General features: G+C 48.7%; 4 protein-coding genes across 4 annotated transcripts; all 4 read right to left on the bottom strand.

Moving 5' to 3' along the window:
- Positions 1–1,493: 1,493 nt before the first annotated feature.
- Positions 1,494–2,580, bottom strand: PV08_12091 (uncharacterized protein; the record flags this gene model as incomplete). The annotated part of the gene is made up of 2 exons (XM_016386398.1): positions 1,494–1,887; positions 1,949–2,580. The coding sequence occupies 2 exons, from the start codon at positions 2,578–2,580 to the stop codon at positions 1,494–1,496; spliced, it is 1,026 nt and encodes a 341-aa protein (XP_016229877.1).
- Positions 2,581–4,664: 2,084 nt separating this feature from the next.
- On the bottom strand, positions 4,665–7,000 carry PV08_12090 (uncharacterized protein; the record flags this gene model as incomplete). The annotated part of the gene is made up of 3 exons (XM_016386397.1): positions 4,665–4,763; positions 4,813–6,835; positions 6,897–7,000. 3 exons carry the CDS (start codon positions 6,998–7,000, stop codon positions 4,665–4,667), a joined length of 2,226 nt encoding a protein of 741 aa, XP_016229876.1.
- An 806-nt stretch (positions 7,001–7,806) lies between these two features.
- Positions 7,807–9,001, bottom strand: PV08_12089 (uncharacterized protein; the record flags this gene model as incomplete). The annotated part of the gene is made up of 3 exons (XM_016386396.1): positions 7,807–8,080; positions 8,128–8,581; positions 8,632–9,001. The coding sequence occupies 3 exons, from the start codon at positions 8,999–9,001 to the stop codon at positions 7,807–7,809; spliced, it is 1,098 nt and encodes a 365-aa protein (XP_016229875.1).
- Positions 9,002–9,861: 860 nt separating this feature from the next.
- Positions 9,862–10,246, bottom strand: PV08_12088 (uncharacterized protein; the record flags this gene model as incomplete). Its single annotated transcript, XM_016386395.1, has 2 exons — positions 9,862–9,896; positions 9,946–10,246. The coding sequence occupies 2 exons, from the start codon at positions 10,244–10,246 to the stop codon at positions 9,862–9,864; spliced, it is 336 nt and encodes a 111-aa protein (XP_016229874.1).
- Positions 10,247–11,616: the final 1,370 nt, after the last annotated feature.

Here is an 11,616-nt window from a genome sequence, read left to right as displayed (position 1 = left end):
GATACACCAGCGAACCCGCACGCCCCTGGCCGTCCTCTCTTCCAACATTAAATACCCTCGCCAGGCATGCAAGCTACATTCGAGGTGTAAATCAACTTTCCAGGACAACCATTATGATCCTAAGGAACACCATACCCTCCTTTTTACTCTTTGGAAAGAGTGCCATTCCCGACGGCCGAGATTTCAACCAACCCGCGTTCAAGCGCACCGAAGCTAGTGCAAATGTCCTTTCAGGGTCGGCGACCGCGAAAGGTTCAATGTCGGCGCGGCAGCCAATGAAGGCTAGACATATCTTTCCGCGACGATCCAAGAAGCCAAGTCAAGACAATAAGTCGACATCTGCGGGCTGCATGGTCCCGTACCCAACGGTTATCGCTGCCGATAATCCCACAGTCCCGTGCCCGGACTCGCATGCCGGTAATTCTTCCCAAGGATGATCGATTTCGACTGTACAGAGCTTGATGCGGGCGCATAATGTAGGAGAATGATAGGTCAAACACCGACCATTGAGTTCAAAGAACTTGACAGCGCAGCTACTACAGTCGTGTACTTCAGAGAGGAGCACAATCAGTACTGTATCGCCCGGTTCTTGACTTAAACTGAGGGATGGCCTCATCGTCCCCATAGTTTCTTAGATCGCTGCCCAAGTTGTTCTGTAAACGTCTGCAGTGAAATCATCAATCCAATCCTCCACAGAGGGCAGCATGTCCAATATCGAATTTGTCCCTATCTTTACAGTCGATCAATGCGGTGGTACCGTATACCTTACAATTTTCGGTCTGGAACGTGGTCGACATCCTGAGTGTATCACCGTTGATTTCCCTTCTGGTGACCGAGACTACAGACTCGTCTCTCCATACTCAAATGCAGCACAGTTTTCCTTAATCGCGCCTACCGGAGTCATCAGAGTCACGTTATTTACACACAGAAGACCTCTCCAATTTCTTCAACCTCGGATTATTTCCTTGTACGCAATTGTGTCCGTCTATATCAAGTGCTATAGCGCGGTCATAGCTCCCTTGCAATACCACCAAGCACTGTTTGCGAACACGCTGGTGCGACGACCTAATAGACCATTGGCAGAAAGGCCAAGCAATGTCCCAGGTTGAATTTGACCGAATGGACGAGTCCAACCTCGCTCACACAGAGGAATGGAGTGCAACTTTCACCCTAGCTGAAGTTTTCCAATCCATGAAGTCTCGATCTACCTGCTATGGGTCTGTGGATAAGCGTCAACCACACACAAGCGCAGTCATATAATGAGTGACCGAATGAGACTCAAAAGGGGTGAACAATACCAAAGAATGGCTTGATTTTGGAACGACGCGCTCTGACGAAAATAATGTGACGAGAATTGTTGATTTTGCTGTCTAGCCATAGGTCGTTCAGACACGAATGAACAGCCTTTCGCGAGACTTGATTCTGTTTTTTCAATCTCCGTACACTTTTGCAATTTCCAAAGCCCTTCCTGTGGCGCAGACAAATTGTTTCCTTTAGATCATGTATGCTTGGAAAAGCTCAATGTCCTTAAATACATTAGGACGATCCGATGCGGCCCTACTTCCCGGACCGGGCCTTGGACAGCGATGATCTAAAAGATGTTTGGAGTTTCCAACAATGTCTTCCCAGCATTGGACGGCCCGAGATTGATCTTCAAAGGTCTTGTGGTATGTTGGTCCCCGGTTGTTCATGATGAGATCATCTTCGGTGACCGATGACTCGTGCTTTTCCAAGATGCATCGATACAGCCATTTGCCGGCCTCCGAAGTGGCGTTCCTCCCAACGGTGGCGAAGCAATGTAAGCCTCGAAAGTGTTTGATGAATTCATTGTCATTCGCTTCGCACACGTAAAAGACCGCCACATTTATTGGCTCGCTTGAGTCGATACTGTACTGGCGAGAAGAGCAAATTGTCAGTAGGGGTTCCGGATCTTGACCCATAGACTTACTGGTGATCTTCTAGACCACAGAATAATGACTCCAGCTTCCGGATCCAGTCTTGAAGAGATGTTGCGGTAAGCTTCCTGGAGGTGAGAGGCTTGCTAAATAGACACGAAGTACCCAGGAACTCCGCTAACTGGTTCCAGTCTCGGTTGCGTGTGTTCCACAGTTTTGAACCAAACTGATCCCCGGAAGGGATCACAGCAGAGCTGTAAAGAACCAGCCAAGCGTTCATCTCCCACGTAAGATCTGCGCACACGAATTGCTGTAGTGGTTTCAGGAATGTCTTCTCACGCCCATCCGGGAGCTGGCTCATCCGTTCAAGAGTGTGCCTGAGCTGACTGCGCAGTTGACATGCTAGCGTCTTCAAAGCTTCCTCATCTTTCGGGAAGGCACCAGGGAAGACAGACACAAATTCTGAAGTGAGGGCCTTCCAGCTGTTACTATGTGCTGTTTGTGCATCTTGGAATTCTCCATAGTCTTCAGTGCCCACCCGCGGAAGCCACGCTTCCAGGTCTCGTTGTACCAAGTCCTCCAGCAGACGCATATCGCCAAATTCGTAGTGGAAGCCCCGGAGTGTCGATAGGGAGCCAAGTATAAGTAAAGACTGTTTTAGTTTTAAGTCCAACATCGTCGTCATGTTGACTCGCCCAGATACCTTCTACGGCAAGCACGCGAACAAATAGTCTAACCGTCAAGTCAGGTTCGATTTGACCAGGACTGAAATGTAACCGCGTCGACCGGGGCCCTCGACTTTATGAATCTTTGTAGGCAGTGTGATTGTATCGAGAGGAATCGCGACGGTGAAATGGAAGATTGAGAGGAGGAACTACCATCAAGAGAAATCAGCTAGCATAAGCTGCCCTGGGCGCAGGGGAGAGGAACAATACTTTTTGTCAACGTAGGAATGGTGGACGTACATTGTAAGACAGTTGATGGCCAAGGGAGAATCGGCGTCCGAGGTCTTGCTGACAGGGTCGATAGAAGACACAAGTTGTGGTCTCTTGTAGCAGGAGAACCAGAAGGACATTAACCTCTGCAAAAGAAAAGCTGACTCTCGGGTCCGCTGGGTGACACAGCCCCTTTCATAGGGGTTGTTGATATGGCTAATAGACTTGCCTCGGGCGCCCTTGCCTCGACAAGTCAGATGCCTATTGAATCTAATGGGAGATTTTGACAGATTTCTCTCTTTCATGTCTTCTATACTGTATCCATCTTCAGGGAACGAAGTTCATGGTACTCTGCATAGGATTTCGGGGTCCGAGGTTTCAAACACGATAGCAATTGTTGAAATACTGAAGTCTCATATCTGCTACCTAGCTTATTGCATGATGACCATCCCACGGTGTCCTTCAATTCACAGATACCCGAGTCCTCCCATTGACTCCGACTTGACTATGTGAAGATTCGATTTCTAAGTTGAAAAGAATCTTATTGATACACCGAATCATCTCACATCCTGCAATCAAGCTGATGGCCATGTTTGTACCACAGAAGCTCATGGTGGCAGTTCCATTTCTCACCATCATTCGTATCCCATTCGCAAGGGTATCCTGATACTTCGGGTGCGCTGTGGATCGACTCTCGGATGCACACCCCTTGGACAGCTTGAAACATCTTCTCTTGTCACCTTCAAGTCGAGCTCGAATTGAAGGGTATATGACAGCTTCTCCCTCAAGCCTTCGAACATTGTAACTGTGGGTTCGTTGCAAATTTCAACTCTCGGCCGGCCAGGGGGTATAGAGCAAGAGCAGCAGCCTCTCATGAGATTGCAGGCTGACTCTCTATATGGACAATGATGTTAACCTTCGAGGCAGTTGTGGTGGTGAATCTTGAATCATCCGTAGTTTTGTACGCCTGCGGAAGCCACGTAGGGACTTTGAACCCTGTGCGCAGGTATTCGACCATACCTTCAACTTCTGTCACCATTTTCTTAGGAATGCGGTCCATCACGCTGCGTAAAATTCGTTAGCTTTCGACTTCAGCAAAGGTGTGGAGGCATTCCTACCCTGATTTTGGGCCTTTTGCGATAATGACAGGTATTGCGACATCGCCAATATTCAGATGGAAGCGACATTGCAGCTACTGTACCCAACACAGTGAGACGAAGCTGAGATGTGTAGAGAATTGGGGACGAGCAGAACATAAACAAGGGCAGATGTGCGCAGCTAAAAGCCGGGAATTCAGGAGAGATTGCGTTCTACGCCTTGTCCTCCTTGCTTTGAACTTAGAAGCTGTCAATGCTCAATTACTGTATTAAATACAGCCGCTTGTGATTTCATGCCTTGATACTCCTTCTACATCTGTTAGCACCATACAGGTAAAATGAACACTTCCTTGTCCAATATTGCCCAGGACCTAAGATCCGAGAAGGAAACAATACGTCTTTCTACGTCAACATTCGCTGACCCTGCCAACAACGAATGACAAGATGACAGATTGAGTCCTCAGAGTCCATCACCTAATATCCTCTCTCGCTAAGACCATCTATCGAGGAAAGGTCGTATCCTTCTTTGACGGCTTTGGTATTCCGCCCATCTAAGTCCTTCCATGAAGATCGCTTCATGCTACCTCTCAGGATTATCAGTTTACATGCTTTGGGTAGGAATGGTCTGGGAATCTTCAGCTGAGCCGGTTTGCCCATCAGAAATGCTAGGTTGTTCACCGCTGAATCAGGCTCGCTCGTTTCCCTCCCGCCGGGGAAGCGAAAAATGATGCCCCTGTTCAATCTTCGTCCATCACATCAGACTGGCGGCACACCACCGGTAAAGGCAAAACAGAAAACCATTGCTTCTGAAAGTCGTAGGTAATGTACCGATTTAACTAAGTCCCGATTAGCGAGTGCTGACCATCCAACGGGGATCTTCCTTACCTTAGCAAGTCGTAATGCCACCCATAGACACCTCGTCGCACGAGGCGCGGCATGACTCGGCAGCTCCAGTAGACGTTCGTCCTCGTCTGTCACTTGGCCATCAAAAAAGTGTGGGGGATAATAGTACTGAGACCATTTGAATCCTCGCATCAAGAAATCCTCTGGTAGGTGACGACCCGTCCCGGACTGTGGTTGAGGGAATTCGGGAGACTCGACTTCTTTGTCGGCCACACCAGATTTGCTCATTGAGTTTAATGACCAAGCCAGTTCGGTCCACGGAATAAATTTCTCAAGGCAGATGAGAGCCTCTGGAACATATGATTGACTCCATATGAATGCCAGAGTGAAATGTAGAAACGGGAGGACATTTCTGTCTCCAGCTTTAGACGCAACAATGGAAGTGCACTGGAGCCAGATAGGCAGAACATATGACGTGACTTCATCGGATGAAGAGAATTTAACCCCTGATCGGTCACCGAGTGGCGGAGCAGCCTGAATAAAGTCTTGCGCATTGATAGGGCCATCTTGTTCCCAGAATTTGCGGTGCAGTTGAGTCTTGACCATAGGATACTCAGATGGATTTTTGCCAGATTGGGGATCCGATTGTCCTTCAGTTGGAGTCTGTCTACTCTTCTCGGAACTCGCACAAAGAGCCTTCCAAAGATAATTTTCATCGGCTCCGAAGTCGAGAATCATGGCGATTAGACATGATGCCATCTCTGCTCCTTGTGTCTTGAAATTCGATCCGGTTCTGTTGATAGTGCCGTCTAACTCGGATACAAATCGACTGATGTGTGAGCAGTAGTCATGAATGAAACCATGAGTGAAAAGTATTCCTGCCGCTGTAACCAGACTAGTTTCTACCTTGAGATATTTTTGACTTGTTGTCTCATATTTGTCGAGAAACGGAGAGAACAAACGCATGATTGAAATCCGGGTATTCACAAATGGGATATCGCTAATGAGAGCCTTGGAGTAGTAAAAGAGCTGTCGAACAATATTCTGTCTCGCCAATACAGCCAAGTGATGCTGTATACGACCAGTCGTTGGTGAGTGATCGGCAGCGCGATTGTACCACATTCTGGCGATATCAGCCCAGTGTTCTCGAACCCGCATATCAGATTCTTCAATGGCCAGTCGGTATCGTCCAAGGTCTCCTAGGCACTCTATCCAAGTCTCATAAAAAGCAGGTACCGATTCCATCAACAGGCCTATCATTTGATAGGCAAGATAGACAAATCTGAGCATGTGTTCGAGCGAGAAAGGTAATCGATCGCGGAGCAGCTCAAGAAAACTGTGAATACCATGTCTACACATCCGCGCAGGCATGGCATGTTTGGTCGGTAGTAGCCGAAGTGCAGGTGAAGCAGTTGGATGTTGACAGGCCAAGAAGAAGTCATGATACTCATGCAACAGAGTCCGATGCAAGACAATCAGGGCCTGCCACTGCTCATGGGAAAGCTTGTTTGCAGTCTGAGACTGCTGGTGACAGGTCTCGACACACTTCTTCTCGAGCTTCACGATGCCAGCGTATATTTTTTCCAAATCATCAACGAGCTTTTCCTGCGAGATAGGCCTGGTTTCGGGTTGTTTGAAGTGTCCATTCACTGCACCTTCCTGGGACACGGAGCGGAGGTGGGAGGGCGGACGGGAATGAGGCCGAGCACCCGACGTAGGTGACGCTGGGGGTAACTTGAGAGAAGACAGCGGTGTCCTCTGAGTAGAGTGATACGCTTGAGACGGGGCTGGTGTTCTCGCGGAAGTAGAGGAGGTGGGTGAAGACAGGGCCCGTTCGTGGCGTGCGGAAAAGGGCAATCCCGGTCCACGATCGTCCTTCTTATTCGGATAGCAAGCGTTCTGGTCAAGGGCGGGGCGTTTGGAACGCCTCATGGGATCTGAAAGGTGATTGTTGGATCGATGGTGGTCGACCAAGGTTAATCGATGGAATTCATTACTGCTGGGTTCCTCTCTCGACTTTGACTGCAGCGATACTTGCTGGTGCTGCTGTCTTTGTCGGACAGCTCTAGATCCCAGAAACTTAATGAGAAATAAAGATATGCGGGCGAAGGCTCGTGAAGGCGTACCTAGAAGTCTTGCTGTTGAAAATTGGCGACGACGAGGACGTGGCGCTAGGGCCAGAAGGCTGAGAGGTTTCTGACAGGCCTGCTTTTGGTCTGAACCGTGACATGGTGTCGGCTGCAGTGGGAGATCTGAATGTCTTTGGATGTTGAACCCCGATAGCGAAACTCGCGTAAAGTGGAACGAGAGCCAATTTCGATGAGTCAGAGTGAAAATGGAGAGAGACTGTGACCCAGGCGAAGGAGATTCTTATACGTACTTTTGATAATACTTCGCCTTGTCTTGTACTCTGTGAAGGCTTCGCTAACCAAAAAGGCAACCACCAAGTGAAAATACGCGTTCGAGGGCAATCAGAATTGTACGGGCCTGTCTGGCTCGACGCCTGGTCGAATCAAAGGTCACTCGCACCTGTTTGCCTTTTATATGGAGCCACCATGCGCCTGTATGGCAGGGGCCAATGTTTCTCCTTGCTCGTAACAGAATACGCCTCGTGTAGAACCCTCTGACCTATTTGGCTAATAGGACAAGTCGAGGACGAAATACGAAATAATCATTGGTTTCGCACGATTGATGAAGCCACTTTCCTTCGCAATAGTAGGCTAGGCCATGAATGTTGATTCTACAAGAAACCAGGAGAATATTGAACTCCCAGCTTCGTTTACTGAGTTGCCAGCTGTTCAGCTTCAAAACCAGGGTTTGGTTTGAGTGGCGAGTAAAGCCACACTTATTTTGCAAAAGGTGCCCAACCCCTTGGTTCCACCTGAAGAATGTCGTCGAAACCGCCCTCTATACCACCTATCTGTAGACACGTCAGGTTTCGACTTGCAGAGACTAGCAACCCCGTCGTGGAGGCTCCATCTGATTACCAAATGCGACCTGTATGCGTACCTCGATTCGTATCCTTTCTCAAGCCGCTCATACGGTTGGATTGGCTGAGTTTTGATCGTAGTGCTGCGCGAAATTGTTGTCCTCAATAATGTTAACATCATTCATTGCGTCAGCATGACTTTGCGATAGATATGTTTGCTGCGACTGCCATGAGTAAAGCTGTTGATAGGGATTGTACAAGTTCGGACGGGGTGATAGTGATGGTAGCGCCAATCCGTATGTGATTTCTTCATTAAAGATCGTTTCGTAATGATCGGCACCATTTTCTGAAGATTGCCGAGAGTCGTAGGCGGTGGCTATCCTGTCTTATATGTCAATAACAGACGCATTTACAGGGATCAAACATACCACGAAACATTGTTATCAAACCGGAGCTCGAATCCTGAACGCTCGTTCCCAGTAGTGTTCCAGCCGAGAGAAGACAGCTGGGAGTGTAGGTTCTTGGATGAACTTAATGTGGTCTGTCGGGTAATGTCCTCGAATCTTGAGGAAGTGATATCCTCAGGGCCTCGCGCTAACGGGATACCCTCAACTGCGATATCTCGCTCAGAAAGGCTCAGATGGGTTGCTGCCATTAATGCTCGTGGTGGACACACATCGGGTTCTCTTTTGAAGGCGAGTCCATCATTGTACTCGAGCAGGGTTTTAAAACCGTCTTGATTATCAACCACGTATGTGTCCGGGCTAAAGTGTTCCACCTTTTTCTCTCGTCCTTCGTCGGCCATCGACTCAGCCGCAAAATGTGGTAGATCATCTACTGACATAGACCCGGAGCTGTTGTAGGTCCTTGCGTGTGAGTTGGCTATTTAGAGGTTAGTAGGGGCTTTTCGTGCCGCCATATAGAAGACTTACGGTCCAATTTGCTGTTTTCGATTCGCGTGATTTTCTGTATCCGGTCTTGCACCCGTGTTGTCTCATCTCTAAATGTCAGGCGAAGAGCGTAGTCGCAAGTATGACCCTGCCGAGTACAGAGGGCACACTTTGGTCGCTGTTCATCACATTTCCTCTTGCGTGTGCGGCATGTCCAGCACCCAGTTCGTGATCGGAGCGGGAACCGTGCTGGCAGAGGAACAGTCGAGGCCAACTGACCACTACCGGTCGAGCTTGCCGAGGATGAGCGGTCATCCTTGGGTGCAGGGACGGGCAGCCGCGGTGGTGGTCGCTTGTCGTCGCGCATCAGAAAGGTCGTTAGCAAGAAACGGCTCTGGGAAACAATCAGCATGACCGCAAAACAGGAGAAAAAGACTCAGATGACCGGCTATCGTCAAGCTAATATACAACAGAAGGGTAAAACGCCGACCATTGAAAACATCTGGTCGGTAGGCTGATTGTGGAGATTGACTATCCAAGCTGTCATCAGAGAGCTCGAGAGACTGGGTCCTAAGTCTTCGATCCTTCTGTGAAGTCGCTCGTGTCTGTGGAAGGGAGAATGGCAGTCGTTCAAAACCGCAAAAGTTCTGAGCGAAGAAGGAGGCAGCCGTACCAGGGAGGCAAGAAGTAGCGAAAGACAGTCTCCAGATCAGCCCTCTTCAGAGTCCTATGTGGGGGTGAAGTACAAAAGGGGGTTGAGACTAGGAAATGGTTTAACAAGTGAGAATGATGAGTCCAGAATGCAACAGAGAGCGAAGAGACTTTATGTTCGAAACGCCATTTTGGCCTAGTCAAGACCAAATCCCGCGATTGTGGGCGTGAGCTGCAGGCGGACGTAAATTTTGGGGGAATCTGGGTGCTCCTACGGAGACTACACGCGGCGTTTTTGTCGAAGAGAGAATGTAAGACCAAAGAAAAATAGGTGGGTGTTATTAAATACAGCCACTTGTGGCTTCACGCCTTGATACTCCTCCTAAATCTGTTGGCGCCCTAGAGGTAAAATGCACGCTTCTTTTTTGAAATATAGCTCAGGAGCTGAGATCTGAGAAGGCAATAAATACAGCTTTCTACAACAACATTCGCTGGCCCGGCCAACGACGAATGACAAGATGACAGTTGAAGCCCCCGGAGTTCCTCACCTAACATCCTCTCGAGTCAAGACCCTTCCATCGAGTCAAGGTCTCCTCCTTGAGATTTTGGCATTCCGCCCACCTAAGCCTCCTTCTGCAGATCGCCTCGTGCGATCCCTCGGAATCATCAGCGGAAATAGACTTGGATTTAGCTCAGCTGGTTTACCGAGCAGCAATGCTAGGCTGTTCACCGCTGACTTGAGTTCCCCCAAAGTAAGAGAGTTCGGGAACATGGCAGAGCCGCTGAGCTTCTCGGTAAGCCTGGTAAATCGCTCTTCGTCCCAAAATTTTGACATATCCGGATCGGCAGATGAAACTCCATAATGAAGACAAACCAGATGAGCACTGCGCTCCCAATCCCAGTCCAATTGTTCTGGTATTATTCGAGGGATACTTTGATCCGGCAGGCGCTGTAGCTTGTCGAGAATAATGTTCCTCCATAGCTTCAACTCCTTAGACGCAACCATTGTGGAAGATATAGAATTGAAAGCATGATGAACACTTTTCCAGCTCTCTTTGTCCAGCGTTTGCGTCCAAGTTTCTGGATGCCGTTGAATGATATCATCTAGTGGTCGCTCATCACCAGTGCGATAATGATCTCCTGTGGTTACATACAAGCAAGAGAGAATCAGCAACAGCTGTTCGTAGGAAAATCTCTGGTCTGTTGCCTGACAGTCGATAGATTCCTCGGACACTTGGACGACCTCGTGCCCAGTTGCAGTTGAGTCTATGTCGATAGTAGTAGAATCTTCCCCGGGCGACCCTTCTGACTGGTTCGGATCCAATAATAGCGACTCGATATCCATAAGTTGACCTGAATGCTATGTGAGAGAATAACTTGTGCCTGTTGGTTCTGAAAATAATGTGAAGGAGCAAGCTGAAAGGGGCTGTAAGGCAGAAAAGGTCGAAGCACTGAACTGTTTAATACTGCGCACACAAGCTGCCAAGATGCAATAGGCACAACACCGTCGAATCTATCATTCAGCCATGCGGATTCTCACAGCAATTTCTCTGGCAGTACCAGCAGGGTGGCTTGAGGCTGAGCCTCATCATTAAACATACTTCCCAGTGCAGTGACACATTTACAGTACTGTTTACCCTGAGCAATTTAAGCAGTGCTCAGTGAAGAAGCTACCATTCTGCCTAAATATCCGAATCCATACACGCCATTTCAGACTAATCAGAGCCAAATTTCGGTTCAAGTTTCCCGGACATCGAGATAGTTCCAGATCGAACCCATCCATGGTGGCCATGATCTACACATGGACACGATCATAGTGATCTTTGTAGACCAATGCTGCCGACTTACTCAAAATATCAACGTAGTAGACGCGACAAGTTCTTTGTAAACCCCCATGCCCACGACAAATGGCCAGTCGAAAGCGATCCTTCCAGGTCCAGCCATAGTTTTCGATATCTACAATCTCTAAAGAGGATGTGCCGTCAAATCCTGTGTAGACATTGACTGCTGTCTGTCACGTTTCGTTGACACTCCTTCTCTGCTCTTCTTTGCAGAGGGGCAGTGAATTCGGCGGTGTCTCACCAAATTACCCAAGAAGGAGAATGGCTGCACGGAGGTTAGACAGTCTGTTTTCCCTCGCTGGGACTGAAACTGGGCATACCTTGCTACATCGCTCGCACATATAAGGCTTCTCTCCGGTATGCACTCGCATGTGTCTAGTCAAATTAGGTCTCCGGGTGAATTGCTTCCCGCAGTCTTTGAAATCACAAGCATGTGGTTTGATGTGAATTAGCTCTGTAAGAAAGTTAGCGAAGAGCTTTCGCAGCCAAGGGTTGGCCATACTATGTCGCGCAATTTCGCTGCGAGACGCAAATG

Source organism: Exophiala spinifera, assembly GCF_000836115.1.
Source record: "Exophiala spinifera strain CBS 89968 unplaced genomic scaffold supercont1.16, whole genome shotgun sequence".
NCBI classification, from domain to species: domain Eukaryota; kingdom Fungi; phylum Ascomycota; class Eurotiomycetes; order Chaetothyriales; family Herpotrichiellaceae; genus Exophiala; species Exophiala spinifera.
Note: the sequence above shows the minus strand (reverse complement) of the source record. Positions and strands in the feature narration are given on the sequence as shown.